Source organism: Caretta caretta, chromosome 1, assembly GCF_965140235.1.
Source record: "Caretta caretta isolate rCarCar2 chromosome 1, rCarCar1.hap1, whole genome shotgun sequence".
Taxonomy (NCBI): domain Eukaryota; kingdom Metazoa; phylum Chordata; order Testudines; family Cheloniidae; genus Caretta; species Caretta caretta.
In genome coordinates this window covers 254994949-255017362 of record NC_134206.1, presented here as the reverse complement: position 1 = coordinate 255017362, position 22414 = coordinate 254994949, and the positions used below count along the sequence as shown (strand labels likewise).

Below are 22414 nucleotides of genomic sequence, written 5' to 3'. Positions count from 1 at the left end.
AACCACATATCACAATCTCAAATCAATAGCAGAATGAGAGTCATGACTTTTTTGTATTTGATTTAAAAAACAGAAAATATCTGCTATTCTGATTCTTCATTTACATGTGAGAGCAGACTTCTCCCGTAAACATTTAACCAGCACTGCAATACCATAACAGAACTCTTAATTCAGTCAGGGCGTATTGTTATTACATTTACAGCTGGAGAGGAGTGGGGGACAGACATAGTCCTGTCGAGTAATTTACCTGTATCCCTGAGCAAGTTCTTCCATATGCTTGTCCGTAACTGCAGGTTTTTGCTTCTTTACAATTATGTAGGGTCTAAATTGGAAAAAGGAATGTTGCAGTAGATATACACGGAGTTAACATAAATATAAATTAAAGTAAGGTAACATCAATGCATAGGGCAGCTGGTTTGTAAATCCACTTTTGGAAACCAAGTGCAGCCGTAGAAGTACACATCTTCTTAAACAAGGTACTCATTTAAAATAAGTAGAAGCATAACTAGATTTATCTGCTATTTAGTTGATGTATTTATGCAGATATAATTAGCCAAGCCATTAACTTGGATTGTTTCAAATCTGAGTTTTATTTTACCAGTTCAAGAAACGTATGTATCATATACAATTTCACCCCAAAGTATAAACAAGTTATTTTTAAAAGATACATATGACATATTAAAATAAAGTTCAGAACTACATTTTAAGTGGATAAATGTAACCTACAAAATTAAGTTGGTTGCTTTGAAATATTTAAATTTTCTCAACAGTACGAGGCTACAAACTCCTTGAGACGGGGTGTTTACATGTCAGTATTTTGTTCAGTGCTGAGCACAGTCAAAGCTCAACAAATATATATTTAAGTTCGAATAGGACACATTTTGCTACTAATTGTTACCTAAAAGGATATAAAATATAAATAGAATTCACTACGTGCTGCAGTAGATTAATCTATCACTTTTAGCAGCACATGAATCTCTGGAAGCTTCACCACCACGAGGAAACACTGACACAAAGAATGGCATGCAAGATCAAAACGTCAAGGGCTGTTGCTATTTGGACAAGTTGCTCTTACAGAGTGCAGCAAATAAGTACAAGATACTTGTGTAGTCTGCTCTGAAGTCCAAATAACTGTTTGAGGGCTAATGAGCACTTTTAAATGGTTAAGAGGAGGAACTGAACAATTGCAAAGGAAAAAAACCTCACAGGAAAGTGAACTGGGTAAGTTTTCTTGGAAATCCACATTATTTCACTCGATGTTGCCTTTTTTTAGTTGGAACACAGTTCAGATGTTTTGCCGGACCGCCAGATCTGAAGTTTGATTTGTACTAGCAGTGTTTGAATTGGAGAGTTAATTTCTCTGCCTTTGAGTTCATTCCTGTCTGTGGATTCTACTCAGCTATCCCTGCCAGGTCTGACTTATTGCTGGCTCACAAATATGCTGATGATAGAATGATTTTTAAGCCTTTGGAAAGCTTCAAATTGCATCAAACACCACGTTTGGCTTTTAAAAGAAAGTTAACACTACTAGACAAGGTGATTGCCAATTTTAGCCATGAGTACTACTGTTGATTGACTTACCTATGAACTGTGCACACAGTTAGCCTAAGCTAAACCATGCTTGTATTATTACCCCATCCTCTCTCCGCCCTCCCTTCTTATTTGTTCACCCCTCTGTTGTGCTTTGTCTTTTAGACCCTAAACTCTTTGGGGCTGGGAATATCTTTTATTATGTATGGAAGTACCTAGCACAAAGGGGCTCTGACATGACTGGGGTCTCTAGGCATCAACATTACATGAATAATATAGTAATTTTAGTTCAAATACATAGCTATTTACAGTCTCAAAACATAGTTACATTTTTGTAAGACGTTCTTGTCTGTGTCTTTCTGCCCCAGCTTCCTTTGGCAACCCACCTCATTCCCTTCCCTAGCATATTGTTGCATTGAATTCAAGTGCTCTCTTTCAAATGTAAATTGTAAGCTTCTTGGGGCAGAAACGTTATTATTTTATGTTTGTCAAATGGGAACTACAGAAATAAGTCAAAATTGTGTGACATGTTTTCTTCTAATGAAAGCAAACAGCTACATCCCTTTGACACCTTTAGCTAGCTCAAAGGAGATTGATTTATTTCAAAAGAACTAGTTACAATTAGAGTAAAGCCCTGATCCTGCAATGTGATGCTGAAGACAACAGGGTGCCTTGTGGGTACTTATGCACGTCTTGCTGCAGGACTGTAACCTATGTGTTTCTTATAAAAACACAAAATAAAAGAAAAAAAGAAAAGTAACAGTATTTCAAATATACTCATACCAAAGTTGCTAATGTTGTATTTCCTTGGGTGGTAGGAGGGACATTTTTACTTTGTTTTCACTTCTGTTCAGAGTCATCTATTCGAGCAGCAGCTTATTTTTTAAACTTCGTTTACTCAATTGCACATTTATCCTACAGTAAGGCGGAGATTTTGAGGACCTCTTGGCTCCATTGAAAGTCCACTGAAATGGAATGGGGATTGTTGCGTAAGGGGTTTTAGGCACCCTTTGAAAACCTGAGCCTAAAAGACGCACAATGTGTAATGGATAATTAAGTTAAGTTCTTTAGAAGGATTTTTGGTGAGAAGTTGTGATAGTCAGGGTCCAAACACCCCAAGAGGAGAACAGAAGGTTTAAACCCCAAAAATCCCAGGGAGGAGGGGAGGGGGTATCAGCTCCTCTTATTGAGACAGCCCTCCAAATCAGCCAAAGGCAAGCAGTCTTTGTTAAAGAACAGGACACAGACCATTCCCTAGAGAGCATCAGGGAAGCAATCATAGCAACGCCCCTACAGACAACTATATTGCTACTATTACTCATGTAAAGGGGGAGGATTTTTATGGACGCGGGTACAATATACAGGGAAGCCCGAACAGGACAGAATAAGGGTTTGTGACAATCAGGGTCCAGATACCCCAAGGGGAGAACAAAAGGTTTAAACCCCCAAAATGAGCTGGTGAACCAAATGATTGCATACTGTATTATTGTAGTATAAAAGTATATGAGTAAGGTCTTGTGAAAGCTTGTAATGTTCTGAACTTGACAGTCATTGACAGATATGCATACAGAATGTGGTTATGAATTGATGTATTTATGAATATAGAAAACTGTGCTCATAATCTGTACTAAAACTGTCCTGCTGTAGTTGGAAGAAGCAGTGAATCAGGGAGGGGCTCTCCCCAAGCCAGGTGTTTACATGAAACTGGCTTCAAGTAACCATCCATTGTGCAATACAGTAAGAGACAATGATGGACCACCACAGTTAATGATAGCCAGGATGTCTCCATGTAGTTTCAAGACAAGAAAGAATTTTCCCACACTGAATAATCATGAGTCATCATGGGGGTGGGGGTGGGGAGGGTGTCTTTTTTAAACAAGCTGGGGACTGAAGTTTTTAATTCAGAATTTGGGGGGCAGTCTTGAGGCGGGAAGCTGTCCATGAAAACTGGATCCTTCCTATAGCTAGGGGGTATGGTGAGAAACAGTTAAGGCAATAAGCAATTTATATTAGAAAAGAGATTTTTGTCTAATATGGAAGCATAAAGCCTGACGTTGCATCTTTATGTTTATTTTCTGTGTTACTTGTACATGTTTGCTCTCCCTTATTAGTTGATCTTTGAATCTGGTTTTTCTATTAAATATTTTGTTGATTTTCACCCCAAGCAGGTCTCTGGTGTCCAAACGGTGTGGAATGTGTATGCCAAAGTAAGCTGGTATCCAGGGGGAGGGGCTCGTTTCACACCTTTGGGATTAACAAATTCGAGAGTAACAATTCAAGTGTCTGGTAATTAAGAACTATGGGAGGACGAATTTGGGGAGTCTTGGGACTGGAAGGACTGTTGGTGTCATCCTGCAAGGAGTAACTAGGCTGCTAAGGACCTACGGGGTGAGACCTTATGCTGTGGGTAGGCTACTGGTTCAGAGACCTGAGCCATTGCTGCACAGCACAGAGGCCCCCAAGATTACAGGGGCAGGGCAGGCAGTGACAGAATCCCTTATCAGTCTGGCTGGTCCCCCAATCATCACAGAAGTTTACCTGCACAATCTTCCTCCATCAGAGGAAATGTAGACACATCTGTCAGCAAGATTCGTGGAGATTGAAACAAATTCATTGATATAACCTGCTCGCCGCATTAGCCGAAACGTGTGAACTAGTTTTGGATGGTCGCGAATGACACCAAGGATGTTACCTGTTCAAGAAAACGATCATTTTATGATCTATGTTTTGCATGCTTCAAAATTCTCTTCAGTTCAGAGTCGAGCTCCTTCTTGTTAAAGGTGACAGGAAATACCTGTAAGGTGAGTCTACGCTGCAGCTGGGAATGAGCCTCCCAGGCCGGATAGAGAGAGACTCGAGTTAGCCTTACTTGAGCTAGCGCACTAAAGATAGCAATATGGGCATTGCAGCAAGGGCAGTAGCTCTGGCTAGCTATTTAAACTTGGCTCTAAGAGGGAGGGGGGTTTGGACTCAGGCAGCTAGCCTGAACCACCACCCAGGCTGCAATGTCCACCCTGCTATCTTTAGTGTGCTACCTTGAGCAGAGCTAGTGAGAGTCTATCTAACTGGGCTTGGAGGCTCACTCCCCACTGCTCGGTAGACATGATGAAAAGCTTAAATTTTTCATCAAGAAGCCAAAACATTTTCAAAGTCAAAACCCCCAAAATATTTTGGTTTTGTCTGAAAGTTTTAGGTTTTTCCTCCAACCCCACGACCCGCCAATAAAAAAAGAAAACAGCAATTTTTTTCAAGGAACACAGACACCTTCCACAAAAATTTTTGTTTGTTCAAAAATCCACTTTTCCATTGAAAAAGTTTCATTCGAAAATTGTCCACCAACCCTACTAATAGCCTACATTTCTATCAATTTCTCCACAGCATCTTGAACAAAAATGATGTGCTCATTACAGTTTCATTTTAATGAATTGCTATTCAATATGCCTACAAAATTCACCATTGCATGTACAGGGAGGTAAAGCTTCTGAAGACGAACTCAAGAACTCTTTGGCAAGTGTATGGGGGAGGAACTAACCCAGAAATAGTTATGATGACTTATAAGAAAGTAACACCCCTCCACCCCCCTGATATTTACATTAAGGTAACTGCACACAATAGCACTAGAACGTCCTTTTTAAGACCCAATTCAGCAAATCATTCATATTTAGCAAAGCATTTTAGCATGCAAGTTAACTGCTTTGCTAAATAAGGATGGACTTAAGCATTTTATGTCATCTCTGCAGACAATAGAGTAAAAATTTACTTTTAAAGACCTAGCAGAACTGAGATCATCATAGAACATAAAAAGAAATGGTGCAGGTACTTGGAATTCAGAGTAGTTTATTTATTTTTTTTAAATGAACAAACAATAGCTAGAGATTAGTAATGGGATAGGGACCCCTTTTTCTTTGTAGGTCACTGGTTCAAATCGAACACGTGTCAGTGGTCTGCAAGACAAATTTTTAAGTACTGAAAAGATCAAAATTGTAGATTTAATAGTGAAAGTCTTTTGCTTTCACTTAATGTTGTATTTTCTATTTTTAGGAATGTTACTCATCTCTGCAAAAGACATTGCAAACATATTCCACAGAACCAGTGAACTAGGAAAAGTAAAGGTTGAGTCAGCATTTCTATTATAAAACCCCATTTATAATCTGGGTGAAGTGTAACACATGCATGGTTCATTAGCCTTTAAAAAACAAACAAACAAAAAACCCTACTACTACAGAAAAGCAAAGGAAGTCATTTTACTTCTTGAGGAATCTTTTCTGGAGAGAGGGACAGGGTACGAAAAACAAAAAAACCTTTTGTTTATCTCCATCTTCTAAACCCTGAATCCAAAATGTAAATGAGGCCTTTTTGCTACCAAAAGAGACCAAATACTGGATGTCTAAAAAGTGGTTACTGATGACAAAGAGCAATTTTATCTCATAACTTTTAATCTGTTAGTATCACAAACAGTGAGACTGATATGATATTAAATGAGGATTTAGACAACAGATTTCAAGTCAATAATGTTTATGTGCATAATATACACATTTTTTTGAAACACATGTCTATCCAATAAGCAAAAAAGAAAGAAGCTGGCCTGTTCTCCGAGGTGAATTTTTGTAACTATCCATGATGGTGTGGGGAGTGGTGAGGGTGGTTGACTAGATGACCTCTTTAGGTCCCCCTTCCAGCCCTACATTTCTATGATTCTAGGATGGGAGTTCTCCCCAACAAAGATAAAAATATTTTTCAAGAGGATAGTAATGTTAACTCTATAAAAAAAATAAGAATTAGGAATTCAAACCCTGCATAGCATTACATTCCAGACAATATCACAATCTGTACGGAATTGAAAGTGTGTCCGTGTGCATGTTTCATACAGTACTGTTAGGTACCATCTAAGAGCCCATACTTAAGGATGCCCTAACACAGCCTCCAATTTTGTACCAGAAATTCTGCAGCCACAATTAACTGTGGTCATAATTTTTGGGGCATAAACAACAACTATAGATGAGTAAATGTCATCATTTGGACTGTCAACTCTTTCTGTAGGAGCAGTCAAGATGTCAAAACATCTGCACCTGAAATAAAAAAGTGCATCTGCACTTGATTATGATGAAAAAAGATGCTGGACAGTTTTTAAAATTTGGCCCCCTCTATCTGTGTCAAGATGGAGCAAGACTGATGGAAAGTTACATACCATTAAGGAAGACAAGGAACACATTTGGATATGAAAGTTCTTCTCCACATAGTAAGTTTACATCTTCTACTCCAAGGTTACTGGCTAATTTAATAATTGGGCCATCTTCCATATCAGTAGTAATGTGAGTCATCAGAGCTAGGTTTTTAACCAAACCACAAGCCTAAAAAACCAAATATGAACAAGTTATTCCAAAGTACATATTCTGATGTTACAAACTGCACTGTTTTTAATAAAAAGAAAAGGAGGACTTGTGGCACCTTAGAGACTAACAAATTTATTTGAGCATAAGCTTTCATGAGCTACAGCTCACTTCATTGGATGCATTCAGCCACTGAACGCATCCGATGAAGTGAGCTGTAGCTCACGAAAGCTTATGCTCAAATAAATTTGTTAGTCTCTAAGGTGCCACAAGTCCTTTTTTTTTTGCGAATACAGACTAACACGGCTGCTACTCTGAAACCTGTTTTAATATAATTCTGTAAGTATGTACAACGTGTATTACAGCATAAGTGATAGAAATGAGGTTGGATACAAAATAAGTCCCTCTAGGAAAAAATATCTTTCTTCTCAGATTCTTTTATAAGCCAGGAAGTACCTTCTAATCATCACACTGAAATTCCATGTTTTAGAATTCAAAATTGAAGATTTTAAATTTAAAAAGTGTGACTGCAAAGCTGCAGCTATTTTTCAAACTATTATTACAGTGTAGTAGTGTTAAATTATGTAGAATACAAGATATGTGCAACTATTTTAATTCCTATTGAGATCAAATTTTATTTTTTAAAAAGGTTCTAAACTTGTAAGGTATAAAATAGATCTCATTTATCTCTCCATGTAAAAGTTACTCTGAAATAGAATAATGCATCATTTAAAGAAATACAATAGAAAAATGACTCCGCATCATTAAAGAATTTGAAAATATGTAATATGCGCCTTTAGTAGGCTAGTCTCCAAGCTGAAAATCCATCCATTCTTTTATCTATATGTATGTAAGGCTATTTTTATGACTTAAGATTAGAGTTTCACTGGTAAAATTAGAATTAACCAATGTGACAATAACTTGTTAGGATGCCAAATGTATGTTTATATTATTCATTCTAATCAATACAAAAAAAAGTACGGCACTAAAATGGCAGCTTTTAAAGGAATCATAACAAAAGCGGTTTTGTCCATATGAAGGAATCAGCCATCCCATATGCCGTAAAGTAAGCTTTAAGAAAATAAACATATTAAATTATGTAACACTTGGACATTTCAGCAAATCACTTCATCCATTTAATGCAAATGGTTCATCTTGCTTATCTCCTAGTGCTGGAAAGTCCAGGGCTCCCATCAAGCATTGTATCAGAACAAATTCACTCCCAGTGTCAATTGTTCGGTGAGACAGTTTTATGATTTTTGTTGCATTACGAATTTGAAGAAAATTTTCTTCATTAACTACAGCAGTTTCTGTAATATTCACAAATTATTTACAATAACCTCTTCTCTGAAAGTCTAAGGCTCAGGCTGACATGGCAATCTCACAGTAGTAAGACACATTCATTTACAGTATAAAGGAATAAGAGTTTAAGACTCTTTGGACCCTTCAGCCCTGGCTGGTAGAGGGAGCAAGATGAGCTTCCAGAGAGAAGGCGGTGCCTGATATCATTCTGTTGCAAATCCAGATGAAGAGCTCCATACAGAGTCCCATCCAGTTCACCTCAGCCAAAACGACGTCTGTCATAACAAGGAATGGGGAGTGCAATTAGAGAAGACTGCGTTGGGAATCAGATGGCAAATCCCCATGTACCTTAGCTCTTCACTTGAACTGGAGGGATAGACAATAGTGTCTCTGAACATGCCCCCTTCCACCATTTTTTTTTTTTTAAATTATGACAGTGGTACTTAGAGGTAGCAGCCAAGATCCAGAGCTCCATTGTGCAATGTGCTATACACACATAGAAACAGTCCCTGCTCCACAGAGCTTAACATCTAAAGAGGTAAAACAAATAATTATTCCCATTTTACAGACTGGGAACCAACACACAGAAACAGTCAATGACTTGCTCCAGGTCTCACAGAAAGTCCGCGGCATAGGTGAGGATTGGTGCTTACTTGCAGCTCCAACTTGTGAATTTTAAAAGGAAAAAAGTTACCAATCTCCCAGGGGTAGCCTGCCAAATCTAGGCTGTTAGGTAAGCAGGAAGCTGAGGCTTTGCAAGCTGGGAACTCAGTGTTCCCTTGCCCCCTGCAGCAGGAGCTGGGAGAGGGGCTCAGATAAGCATGGAAAGCACTGGGAAAGGGGAAACTCAGCTATCTGTCCCCCACTCCAGAAGCAAAAGCACCAGCCCCTCCTCCACTGTGGGAAAGAAAGGGGATAGACCTTGGGGAACAGAGAGGGTGAGAGTATTGGGAAGAAGGAAAGAATGGAGATGACTTTGTGGATGGGGAAGAAGTAGAGCAGTATAGCAAGAATCTGAACGTCAAGCATCAGCCAAAGACTGCAAAAGATCCTAGAATAGGGCAAAGTAGATAAAACAATGAATTAAGTGCTGATCTCACAGGAGGGTTAAGAGAACTTGTGGTGCTATTGGGAGCTTCACGTGAGTTGTGGAGTCAGCCCTTCAGGGTAATGAAGGACAATTTCTCTTCCCTATAACATTGTCAGCAAAGCTGATCCTCTGATAAAGGACTGTCTGGTTCAAAAGAAACTATGCCTGCCACCCTAGGTTTTGGGGGTGAGGGGAAAAGTGAGGGAAATAAAACGCAAGTTCCTTACCTCTCCTTCAGGAGTGTCTGATGGGCAAAGCATACCCCACTGAGATGGCTGAAGAGATCGGGGGCCACTCACTTTTCTTGTCTTTTCAAACTGAGAAGAGATTCTTGTCATCATTCCCAGAGCTGATATATAAGACAAGCGGGACAATACCTGTGTCACACCTTGGCGGTCCATTTTGAACCTTTTCAGTGACCAATTTCCCTACAGAGCAAAGAAAACATGTATGCTGTCAAAATGCTACCATCATTTACCCCTTATCCTGACCACTCATATTTCTTTTAGGGTAGTGATACTCAGATCTCAGTGGTTCAGGAGCAAAATTAGCGATCAACATTATTCAAAAGAGCCACAGGAGTAGGAATTCATTGTTTTATTTACTATTTTTATGTATATATATTATTCTCACAGCAAAATAACTGACCCAGTATTATTATTTTATCAACTATAATTGGTTAATAACAGAGTAAAAGCACCCTGATTGGTTAATAATTAAAATCACACAGTGTTTTACCATCATGTGCTGCAAAGAGCCACTTGCAGCTCTTGAGCCTCCCTCTCAGTATCACTGTTTTAGAGTATTTCTGACAAACCAGTTGAGAATCTCTGCATTGAAGATGCTGTGCATTTTATAAACAACCTTCTACTTCCTTATTTGCATCTAAAAATATTCCCCAGGTTGGGTTCTAAATTGCATAGTATATCCCCACAGCTCCCATTGGCCGGGAACAGCGAACTGTGGCCACTGGGAGCTGCGGACGGACAATGTAAACAAACCGTCTCGCAGCCCGCCAGCGGATTACCCTGATGGGTTGTGTGTGGTCTGCAGGGCACAGGTTGTTCACCAATGTCCTAGAGACTGTTCCAAAACTGGGGGCGTAGCACTGATCCTGTGGAACTGTGACATTGTACCAAACAGAATTTGTTCTGTGTTTACCAGGAACATTCCAGGAGAATGAACATTCAGTGTGACTGAGTGCTTGGATTGAAGAGGAAAGTCAAATGGGCGTAGACACCATCAAAGCTGTTCTTTTGTTCGACTGAATATTAAACCCTTGTTCCATGTCATATGATAAACTCATTCAGAACACTAAGATACTGGGGGGGGGGGGGAGCGGGGGGCAGGAAAGAAATCCTCCACCTTGGCAAATATGCACATGTTGCTGTCAAGTCGGAAGCTGACAACAACATCAGGACATTTTTTTTTTAAAAAAGAAGCGTACTTTTTTCCTTTATAGGAGTCTTTTAAACACTTAAAAAAAGAAGGAAAAAAAAAACAAAAACCCCAACCCAACACACCACGGAAGCGTCTCAGTTTTTAATTTTGAAATTATGGTGACCTTTGCTAGAACTATGTAGAAAAAACACTGTACCACTAATTCAACTATGTGCAAGTTACTTTTGTCTGAAGAGACCAATGATCTAAATTTACAGCCTGAGCTAGCTCTGCCAAAAATTACCCCAGAATTAGGATAGGTCAGGACTACAAAACATGCAATCTCTCTCAGGTAAAACAGACCAATTTCTTAATCTCTGGCAAGAGTACCACTTGTAATACCTCAGAGAGGGATGTCGCTGGAAGCAAACATCAAATAGAGTTTGAGCTAGCCGATACACTTCCCTCTGGTTGTGACTACCACACTTAGATTGAACAGCTTGGGTCAGGTTGGCATCAGTGGCAACTGCTGTCCTGCATTGGGCTAACTGCTCTTTCCTGAATCACCACATACTTGTTGCATTTCCACTTCTTTTCAGTCTGTTAGGGTATGTCTACACAACAGCTGGGAGGTGAGAGTCTCAGCTTGGGTAGAGCTAGCACACTAAAAATAGTGTGTCCACAACAGCATGGACAGTGGCTTGGACTCACTGCCAGAGTACTATCCTGTCCAACCCCTGCCACACTGCTATTTATAGGCACTAGCTCGAGCTGAGCTAGCGTATGTATGTCTACCTGAGCTGGGAATTACATCTCCCAGTTGATGTGTAGTCATACCCTCAAGTAGGGAGAAATTCTTGTTCATGTTTGAGTGGGAAGGGACCCAGTGATCCAGCATGAATTTTTGCAATGGTGTCAAACAGGACTTGGAAAGATCTATGGGGACAAGACACCCACACTTCATAGTCTGAGCAGATTATGTACAGTTGATTCCTTTGTCATCTGTTTTTGACTCACTAGATCTCTTGGCCTCCAAGAATTCTTCCTAGGGAAGAAATGTGTTGTCTTTGTTGATGTATAACAGTACTTGCTGGTGAATTTTAACTGTGACCACATTTTCCTTGCAGCTGACTAAGAACCGGTGAATTAACAGAAGTTTTATCTTGGTCTCCATAATCAGCTCCAAGTCCCTCCTGCATTTGGCTTGATGAGAATGTTATCCCAGATAGGTCAAAATAGATACCAACGGCATAGAGGTCTACGCTTTCTTAAACCCTCTGCAGGCAGAAAAGAGTCCAATCAGACATGTCTTGTGTTGATATGTTCTGTCATAATAGAAGCAGAGGAATCTCAACTGTGATTTTCATATAGGCTTTGTCAAGTCTATCAACATCATGATATCCTCGGGATTACTGCAGCTATGGAATGGAATGTCTTTATGGAACTTCAAATACTTAATATTTTGCTAAGGAACTTCAAGCCCAATATTGCTCTGATTTCTTGGGGACAACAAAGATAGATTACCAAGAGCCTGCTTTGTTCCCCTGTTGGACAGACTCCAACATCTCTACTGACATTAGATATTCTGTGGCACAGAACAGATTGCAGCATTTCTGCAAGTTTATGGATTTGGGAGACTATATGAAACTGTTGTTAAATTCAACATAAGTTCCGGGACATAATCTCTGCGGGGAGTTTCCAGAATCCACTTGTTGGATATAGCATGTTCCATTCCATTTTGAAAAGAAAGATTCCACCACTAATTAGGTAGGTCTGTTTACCCTGGCTGTCATCACGCAGTCTGCTATAGGACTAGCTGGTTGGAAATATGGCATACATATCCTTCTCTGCTGTATCTTCCTCAGGATTGCCCTCTGTTGAAACATGTGTCCTTTCTGGGGAACTCTTTCAGTAGATGCTAGCAAAAGAAATTCTTTACTTAGTTTAGGACCTAGTTCCCTGAAATCATTTCAGTGTGTGGTTTGTTGGGCTTCTTAAAGTTAGAGTTGTTACAATGTTATTCATTTTCTCACTGTCCAGCAGATTGAGCCAAACCTTGTGGCTACTTTGCCTACATATCTCCGAAGTGCAAAGCTATTGTCCTGGCTGTGATGAAGGACATGGTCAGGACACTTGGTGATCAGACAGTAGATTATTTTGTCTTTTGGGACCTTAGTTCAGTTCCTTAATTTAGGCAATGGCTGCCCTGGAGAAGCATGTGGAAACTGATGAAGCTTGAAGTGGGGCACAATCTTAAATCCATAAGGTCTTGTGGAGGAAATCCTCCTTCATCAGGAGTGAAGTTTTGGATGTGGGCCACCACTCCTACGTCTACTTTGAGTAGAAAAAAGGAGCAACATTTTCCTTCCGACGTGCACGGAACTTGCCGTATTGCTACTAGGCAATCCTTTTCTAGATGCTCCTAGTCTCTGAATGAGGTTTTCCAGAGAGACATGAATGGCATGGCATGGTACTTTGGGCAATACAGAAGCCACATTGTGGCTACAGGATTCAACTCCTCAATCTCAGTTTACCCTGTGTGTCACAGACTTGAACATCTCAGGCAGGAAGAAATACTCCTGTGTATCTTTAGCAGATTCTTATTCAGAAAACACCCTCTCCTCAACAAATGAGCTGTTTGAGGAGCAAAACCTTACTGAGGAAAGGGTGACTGCATATGTTCCACCTTTTGGCTTCCTTAAGCCTTTGGCCATTTAGAATGCATGCATTTCTTCCTCACTCTTTCTATGACAGAGAGGAAGAAGAGTCCCATTGACTCAACCTCAGATTCTGGTCACTCTGATTAATCCAGTCACTACTTGTTCTTCTCCAGGATCTCATCTTGATAGCCCGCTCTGTGTATTCTTGCTCTTCATCCTCACCTGAGCTGGAGAAGAATAATTCTCTCGGCAGACACTTAGATGAAGGAGAAGCAGGCTAGTTTGAGGAGTCGCATGGACCTTTAGAAACTATGCAAACCTAACACTGTCCAGAAAAATGAGTGGCAGGTGACAGTGTGTAAATGTAGATGAAACAGTACAGCAATAACATTCTTGTAACAAATAGGAAAAGTATGGTCTTTCAGAGTAAAGAGACTCCTGGTTAAGACATATTTTTTAATTGTCCCAACAGCTTGCAAACACAGACATAGAAATATGTTAAGCCTGTAAAATTATTGCATGTTCCACTTACTCCCCCACTCCCTCTTTTACTTTTGGGAAACAAAATATAAAGTCTGTAGTAAGCATCATTGAACACCACATAGATGGCCTGAGCAGGAATGCTATGGCTTCTTCTACATGCTGTGGGTGTAATTACGAATCTGCTGAGCTATTCCATGTTCTCAGGGACTATCCTTAAAAACTTTCTGGTGAGATTTGTTCTACTATAACACCAGTCTTGGAAACAGAACTTGTTTAGTTTCCTGAAGAGTATACATTGAGCATTATTCCTGGGAAATTATTTTCAATGGTTCAGAGCAGATGGCTTTTAATTGCTTGTGTGGTAGTGGAAAAAAAAAAGTCTTAAGACAGTGGAAGGAGGAAGAATTTATAGTATATACTGAATAGTTGGCAGATTTATCTCTGTCAGCCCAAATGCAAAAACTGGCATCTGCTAGAAGAAGCCACTAGGATTTAGAAGACAGATCTGTGAGTCTTTTTTAGTTATTTGCATTATAAGATTTAACTATATTTGGTACACTCAAAATTAAATACAAGATGAGCTTTATAATTGGAATCTGCTAGTTACAGACTAAGATGTTTTTGCATGTGATTTGTAGTGCCAATTTTGTTTTTAAAACTGAAGAAAAACTCAACCTGATTCTAAGCAGAAAAAAAAGATCAAGACTTTCAAAGATTGTGCAATAGGTATTGAAATTTATTTTTTAATTGTTAACTGTGGACTACTATGAGTTAATCTATTTTAAAAAACAGAATTAGTTAGTTCGAGAATTTCAAATGCTTCACTACAGTTAGCTAAATCTCAGTGTGCCTCATAGCAACCTCATTTTACAGTTGAGTAAACTGAGGTTCAGATCTGGAGTTGCATCATTATGCTTTGGCAAAAATAAAAAGTACCCACTTGGATTTTGTTGAGATGGAAAACAGCACGAAACTAGAGATCAAAACACCCTAAGAAGTTTATAAAATTGATCCTGTTACCAGCCTTCATCAGTTCTCCTATGCAACTCTAAACTGTTCAGAACTTCTGAGTTGTACATCTGAACAAGGTTCACCTCTGACCCCAGGTCCTTTTAGCCAACAGGAAACAGATACATGGGCTCCAGAGTAACCCACATGTACACACTGAAAATTAATTCTTTAGTTGTTGGACAAATAGTATTTTAAAAGCACCTAGCAGTTTGCCCAGTGTTACATGATAAGTCGGTGTCAGACAGAAAGAGAACACAGAAGTCCTAGTCCCCTGGTACAACCAGTAGACTGCATCATTACTCTTAATTGCAAACACCTGTGAACAAAAAGAAGCATGGTCCCTTTAAAAGATCCAGATCTATAGCTGATCCTCTGTTTTACTCAATTTACAAACTAGAGCTGGTTGAAAAGATGAGTATTTGAAACTGACTGACATTTTTTTTGCAAAAAAATGTCAAAGTTTTTTCTGCGTTTTTCAACCAGCTCCATCACAAATATTGCAGTTTGACATCAGATAAATCTAGGTGCCAAGTACTCACCATGAATCACTGATGTAAACAAAATATTTTTTTGACAATTTAAAATGTCTTAGTTCTCACTGTTATTTCAGTAGGACTTCAAAGTAGTATACATTGATATAAATGCATTATGTTGATCATTATCTCCCTCTTAGTGAGTTCTTCGAGCTTTATTCATGAGAGTTTTATCACTTGAATCTATAAAGAATATTAATAGCTTTGTTTTCATGATCAAAGATACTGGCACCACCAGGACAAAAATAACTCACCCCATTCATCTCAGCCACCACCCCCCTTTCAGGCTGATGAGAAACCCCACCAAGCAGCAATAAAACATAGCACTTACAGTAGAGATGGCATTTACCATGCCATTGGTGATCTGATCTTGACGCATATGCTTCACTACATCAAACTGGGCTGCTCTCTGCTTTGGAATGACCTGATCAGCAATCTTCTTCATTTCAGAGTTAAATTTTTTGAACAAATCTTCAAAGAGAAGGGAAAGAAGCTGCAAACACAAAACAACTGGATTTAGAGTGAATAGTGGGTGACTTTTCTTCTTTTGACAGACCAAAAGTGATGCATTTTAGGTCACCAATGCTTACTAATGTCATCTTACTAAAAGAAATAAAAACTGTATATTCAGTACCTAACTTTTTGGTGAGAAGGCAAACAGAAGACCAGATTAGAAAGAATTTCAAATCTACAAATGGCCCAGAACACCTACTCTTTTTTTTATTTATCTGAGGCTTTCTCCTTCACCATACTTCTCTTTTCAAAATTCTGAGGCTGCACTAGCCATTTATTGATTAAAATCCTTTTTCAACCTGGTGACATTGTATCTCATTTGATCAACCACATTGTGTAGAGAGTTGTCACTTTGGATGGGCTATTACCAGCAGGAGAGTGAATTTGTGTGTGTGGGGGGGTGGAGGGTGAGAAAACCTGGATTTGTGCTGGAAATGGCCCAACTTGATGATCACTTTAGATAAGCTATTACCAGCAGGACAGTGGGGTGGGAGGAGGTATTGTTTCATATTCTCTGTGTGTATATAAAGTCTGCTGCAGTTTCCACGGTATGCATCCGATGAAGTGAGCTGTAGCTCACGAAAGCTCATGCTCAAATAAATTGGTTAGTCTCTAAGGTGCCACAAGTACTCCTTTTCTTTTCACCACTAAGGTGTGATTCTCCTGATCACCTGACAACTACTTTTCAAGATTTAAAACTATGGCTATACAGAAATTTGACTGCCTTAACATTCAGCCCCAGACTCCGCTGCACAAGCAGGCATCCTCAGAGAGGGTGGGGAAGAAAAAAAAAAAAAAAAGACCCTCTTAGGGATTCTACTTGTACAAACAGCAGGGCCTTTTTCCTCCCCTCTCCCTCCCTCCGAAGGATGCCTCGGGAGCAGGGAAGAACGATGCTGTTGCGTGGAGCACTTTTAGAAAGAACCCTAACAATATAAATTTTGGGGGTGGCATGGTCAGACTGAGGCAGGGAGGGGCAGCAGACAGTTACCACAACTATTGCAGAAAAGAGTTGGGACAAGCTCTTTCCTTTCAGTGACTCCAGGCCAGCTGCCAGGAACTGCCTGCTTCCCCTCTGGCTGCAGCTGAAACTCCTTTCCCCCATTTCTGACAGGGTAGATCTGAGATGATCAAGATTGGTACTCTGATGTACATCTAACCTCCTGTTATTCTGTAAGCTACCTAGCCTTGCAGCCATGGTCAACTGATCCGCAATTTATGCAAGTCTCCGTCTAATTTCATATTTATTGTCTATATTCAAGTAGCTCCTGCAATGTGCCAAACCCTGTCCACCCACAGAAAGATATAATCACTAAAATGAAGAGCCTACAGGTGGGTACACGAGTTACCTACAAAGGGGATTGGGATAAAATGCCATGGTATAAAAGTAACTATTCAACACTGCTGCTATTTATTGGTTCCAAAACCCCTCCTCTTCTTCATATATGCTCTCCACGTATTTTAACATTATACAGTGATTTCTTCTGCCTTTTGTCTGTTATGGAGATGCTCTAAAGGGTTTTTTTTTTTTTTTTTTTTGCTCTGCTATTTGATTGTTTTCACAGCTTTCCCAACCTCCTCCAGTAAACACTAGTGCTTTCCCAAAATACTTAAATTTGCATTAAATGATGCACTGTCAATGTTTACAATGATTAGTTTTTCAAACAAGCAGTATAAATTCTAAAACTTGACAATCCTATTCTGAGATTCTGTTTTACAGCAACTCGAATGTCAGAAAGACTAAAAATGCACTAGCTACTGAATGCCAAAAATGGTAGTTCCCAGCATACAAAGCATTGTAGTGTTGAATAAACTGGGTAATCAGCAAGCACAGCTAAGACATTCTGGAGTCTACTGCATAATTTAATTTCTGTGTGTGAAGAATGAAACTGAATTATAACTGTCACCTCTGAACTGCACATAATGTCACTGTCTCCTCCCTTGCAAGCACAGAGCCAGTCACTCACTTCTCTCCCAACAAGAAGGGCCACCCATTCTCATCTGCCATCTTTCCACCAACATGCTCCAGCTAGGCTGCCCAAAGCAAATGATCTCTGCACAGTCAAAAGCCTCTGGAAATCATAACATCTGAAATCAACATTGTCAGACCTCCATTTTGCTGACATCTTAGATGAATCACACAAAAAAATAGAAGCATGAAAACTTCAGAAAGTCATTTGAATTCACAACTATGAGGTGGTCTAACTTACAGGTTATCATTTCAACGAGGAGTCCAAAGACTAGTAGCTTTCACAACAGCAGCCTGAGTGATTTGAATACGGCTGTGCTTCAGGAGTACCAGGACATTTAATAAAATCTCTCTCTCTTTGGAATCAATGTGAATTTTATTTATTTTTTTGTTTCCAATTAAAAGTGATTTTCTTGAATCAGCTGAGTTCTCCCAAAGCACAACTCAAGCAGCTGAGGACAAGCTTGTTACAAGTTTTAGGATCCTGTGAGATCCTAATGCTTAACCCTATGCCTTCTCCCATTGAAATACAGGGCAAGACTCCCACCAGGCTTTAAAGACAGCAGGATTGGGCACCCTAAACTAAACTCTTCAGGGCAGGGAGAACATTTTCTTATATCTATAAAGCATTATGTAAGCCAATAATACTAAATAAATAATTCTATATGTTAAATGCAAAATCACTTAGATTTAAACTTAGCACCTAAGGTCGGAAATTTAAATAACATGAAGTAGTAAATAAAGTTAAGGTTCCTACATCACCGTACAACTACATCTCTTAGCAGTCACTCTTTCCCCTTTACTACTGAGTTTCAATATACACATGTGAAGTATTTACTTAAACCTTCCTTTTGAATATCCAATTTCTCTATTTGATTGTGTGTTTTAGGGAAGAGGTCTTCCTCCCATCTTGGTCACCATATACAAAAGGTCTCAGAGGGTATGTCTACAACAGCAGTTCTCTAACTGTGGGTCGGGACCCTGTTTTAATGGGGTCGCCAAAGGCTGGTATTAGCCTTGCTGGGGCCCAGGGCCAAAGCCCGAGCCCTACCGTCCAGCGCTGAAGCCCAAGGGCTTCAGCGCTGAGTGTGTGTGTGTGTGGGGGGGCCCTCAGGTTACAGGACTGAAGCCCTTGGTTCCCCCACCCCCAAGAATGGTTGGGGCTCTGGCCCCCCTGCCTGGGGCGGCAGGGCTCAGACAGGCTCAGGATTCAGTCCTCCCTCTTGGGGCCATGTAGCAATATTGGTTGTCAGAAGGGGGTTGCAATGTAATGAAGTTTGAGAACCCCTGGTCTACACTGCAATCAAAGACCTGAGGCATGGCCACAGCTGGCTTGGGTCAGCTGACTCAGGCTTGTGGGGCTCAGGCAGCTGGGCTATACAACTAGTGCAGATTAGCAGGCTCAGGCTAGAGCCCGTGCTCTGAGATCCCACACGGTGAGGAGTCTTGAGCCTAGGTTCCAGCACGAGCATCTACACTGTAGTTTTACAGCCCTGTAGCCAGAGGTCTGTGAGTCCAAGTCAGCTGACCTGGGCTTTGAGACTCGGTGCCATGGGTTTTTTACTGCAGTGCAGACTTACGCCTAGGGAGATAAATTCTGAACACCATAGGCTAAAGAAACATCTCTATGTCTTGCCCTGTAGACCCGGCAAGTGTGTTCTCTGCAGTGGAGGAATGCTTATGATATTACCTTCTGAGATCATCCAAACTACTTCATCTGCAGTCCTGAGAAAAACAGGGGTCTTGCTAGGATTTGTAACTCTTTTCTGTGTACTTGCTTACAGAGGGTCAGACATAGTCTGGAAAGGGTGTGGCTGAAAATTCTTATCCATGGAAAGGCGTGTTAACTTTTCCCAGTAATGCAATTTGTATAGGCACTACTCTTGTTTATGACATGATACCCTCTTACCAACAACATGCCTTTGTTACCATATGGCCCTATCAGGCCCTCCTAGCGGCACCCTGAGACGGGCCATCATCACTTGCAGCTTGTTCAAGCAACCCTGAGTACTACTTATTTATTTATACATTTAGAGAGGCAGGCAATGTGTACTCCCCGAGGGAAGCGCCGAACCTACCAGCAGTAGAGTCAGTTCTTCGCCATTGCCTTCCCCAGTCAGAAAGGGATACGGACAGGGCTGCTGACAGTTATTTGTCAAAACTGTTTTGATGCAAAATTGGGTCTTTCACTAAATGAAATTTTGTATGAGATGTGTCTTTCGGCTGGGAAAACATTCGGTTTTTCAATGAAAAGTCAAAATTTCCCACAGAAAACAAAAAGTGTTTTCTGATGAGCTTTAGAGAGGGATACAAAAAGGACCCCAACACCCCCAATATCTCAGCAAACATTTCTGGCCTAAACTCAAATCAGAGAAGACTGTTTTTGTTCACTCCACATCTTATCCTGCATCCAGAGAAGCAAACAACTCAGCTCAGATCCATCTGATGCATAAAAGTAATAAAAATTTCCTCACAATGGAAGGGGCATTATTCCACCTGAGCGAAGGCAGCTTGGATTAACTAAACTGGTGACGACTGCAAGCAAATTTGCTGACTGAGATTTTGTGGATGCTAGGGCCGAGACCAAAATTTGTGTATCCTGCACAGCCACCATATCACAGGTTTTAAAAAAAAAAACAGAGTCATCGTGAGATTCTTGCCAAGAGTGCTTTAGCCACCTTCCCTCACACTTCATTCATTATGGGTCATCCGTAAATCAACATGACTTGTATGAAGACAAAGCCAGTAGACAGGGCATGGCCAACATGGAGCAGCTGTGCAGCATTCATAAAATTATGACATATGACCTAGCTATTGAGACAGAGAGTGGCACTACATTGGTTTACCGTGGGGGTTCTCAAACTTCATTGCACCGCGACCCCTTCTGACAGCAAAAATTACTACACGACCCCAGGAGGGAGACAAATGCCCAAGCACGCCCGAGCCCCACCCCTGGGGTGGGCAGGCCAAAGCCCAAGCCCCACTGACCTGGGTGGGGTGGACCAAAGCTGAAGCCCAAGGGCTTCAGTTCCAGGCATGGGGCCTGTAACATGAGTCTTGATGCCCCGGGCTGAACCTGTCAGGCTTCAGCTTTAGCCCCAGGTGGTGGGGCTTGGGTTTCAACTTCAGCCCCAGCAAGTCTAAGCCAGCCCTGGTCACCCCATTAAAATGGGGTCCTGACCCACCGTTTGAGAACCACTGGTTTAGTGGAATGTTTATTATATACCTATATTGCTTTAACTGCATGAGGGCTGACACCAGGAAGACAGTAGCTCCCAGATTAAAACATCCCAGCACACACTTGAAAGACAACAGGAAAGCTCTTAGTTAAAGGATCCTACATCCTATATCCAATGAAGTTGCAAGACTTGTTCTGCCAGAGCTGGGAGTTAACAGATCAAAGGGCTATAAACAGGTAAAAATGACTTTGGTCCCTGTAGGGACAAGGTGGGTGGCAATTAAAAACCTGAGCAGGATTTAGAGAGACACTTCCTGAAGCAAAGATGCTGAACTGGGTTATGAGTTTAGGGAACAGACTGCCATCCAGACCCTAAAGGTCTTGGGATGTCTGTAACAAGTTTAGACCTACCAGTTTCCCCTTGTGGAAGGGGAAGAGACTTCTGGTAGGCTAGAGATGCATATAGCATGTTTATCGTTTTAAGATCTTTTTTCTCTGAAATGCTTTGGCTCTAAACAGACAATACCTTGTTTTAAGATGGCTGTCTGGTCACTGGACACCACTGGTCATAGCTCCCGGAAAGAAGAAAATTGCAGGTACTGAATCTAAATTGGACCTGCTGAGGTAATCACGGTTAGCACCAGGGGACTATAGCCCAACACCATCTGACAGTGTGAGAATCCTGTGATTCTACCTCGAGAAAGCAGACAGCTCAAGGCCTGAGATCAGGGGTGGGGGAGGTGGGCAGGGGCAGAAGGGATGCATTCAAAGAGACCAGGACAGGACAAAGGTGCAATTAGCTTGGTAATTTACAGAAGGCAGCTAGATGTTATCCTATCAACAGCAGAGGATATATATATAAAAAAAAAGTAAAACCATACTAAACTCTTGACAAAGTGGTCTGCTGGATAAATATTATCTCTTAAACCCCTCTGGAGGCTTCTAAACAACCTTAACTCTGCGGGGAAATCATGCAATAACCTAGATAAGGACATTTTAGTGTTTGTGGTTCCAGAACAGTTTAATTTTTAAAGTCATTAGGTTTTTTTCCTTCCTCTTCCCCTTTCCACTTCCACACAGTATCACTACAGAGGCTGTATGAAGCCTCTGCATTATTCTGTTATGAGAACTGGGACCAAAAAAACCCATTTTGACACTGGGTGCAAAATTTCTTAAAGGGCTCACTTTTTATTTATTTTAACTAATTAACAGATTTACTTACAATTTCCCACAAAATTCATTCTATATCCAAAAGAATAAGTGCTATCATTTTGGGAAGGATACACTATATATTTTTTTAAATACATAAGAAAAAGTTTGAATCTCTGCTTTAAGGGCTTGTCCACACACTGTGGGGGCTACAGCAGCTTGGCAATGGCACCATAGCTATGCTCTTGTAACCCCATGGCATGCCACAGATAAACTCCTTCTGTTA

The 22414-nt window shown here is 40.5% G+C and overlaps 1 protein-coding gene across 6 annotated transcripts in view; it reads right to left on the bottom strand.

Annotated features, from left to right (window-relative positions):
* Positions 1 to 22414, bottom strand: part of POLR3B (RNA polymerase III subunit B) — a 124506-nt gene that overhangs the window by 61696 nt on the left and 40396 nt on the right. For all 6 annotated transcript variants that reach the window (XR_012666112.1, XR_012666114.1, XM_048832189.2 and 3 more), the window contains exons 13-17: positions 15651 to 15812; positions 9480 to 9680; positions 6719 to 6881; positions 4069 to 4222; positions 248 to 322 (exon numbers count right to left, since the gene is read on the bottom strand). Coding sequence is in view for 4 of the 6 variants with exons in the window: in XM_048832189.2 (XP_048688146.1) it covers positions 248 to 322; positions 4069 to 4222; positions 6719 to 6881; positions 9480 to 9680; positions 15651 to 15812 (755 nt within the window). In the remaining 2 variants the exon portion in view is untranslated. The remainder of the gene's footprint in view (positions 1 to 247; positions 323 to 4068; positions 4223 to 6718; positions 6882 to 9479; positions 9681 to 15650; positions 15813 to 22414) is intronic.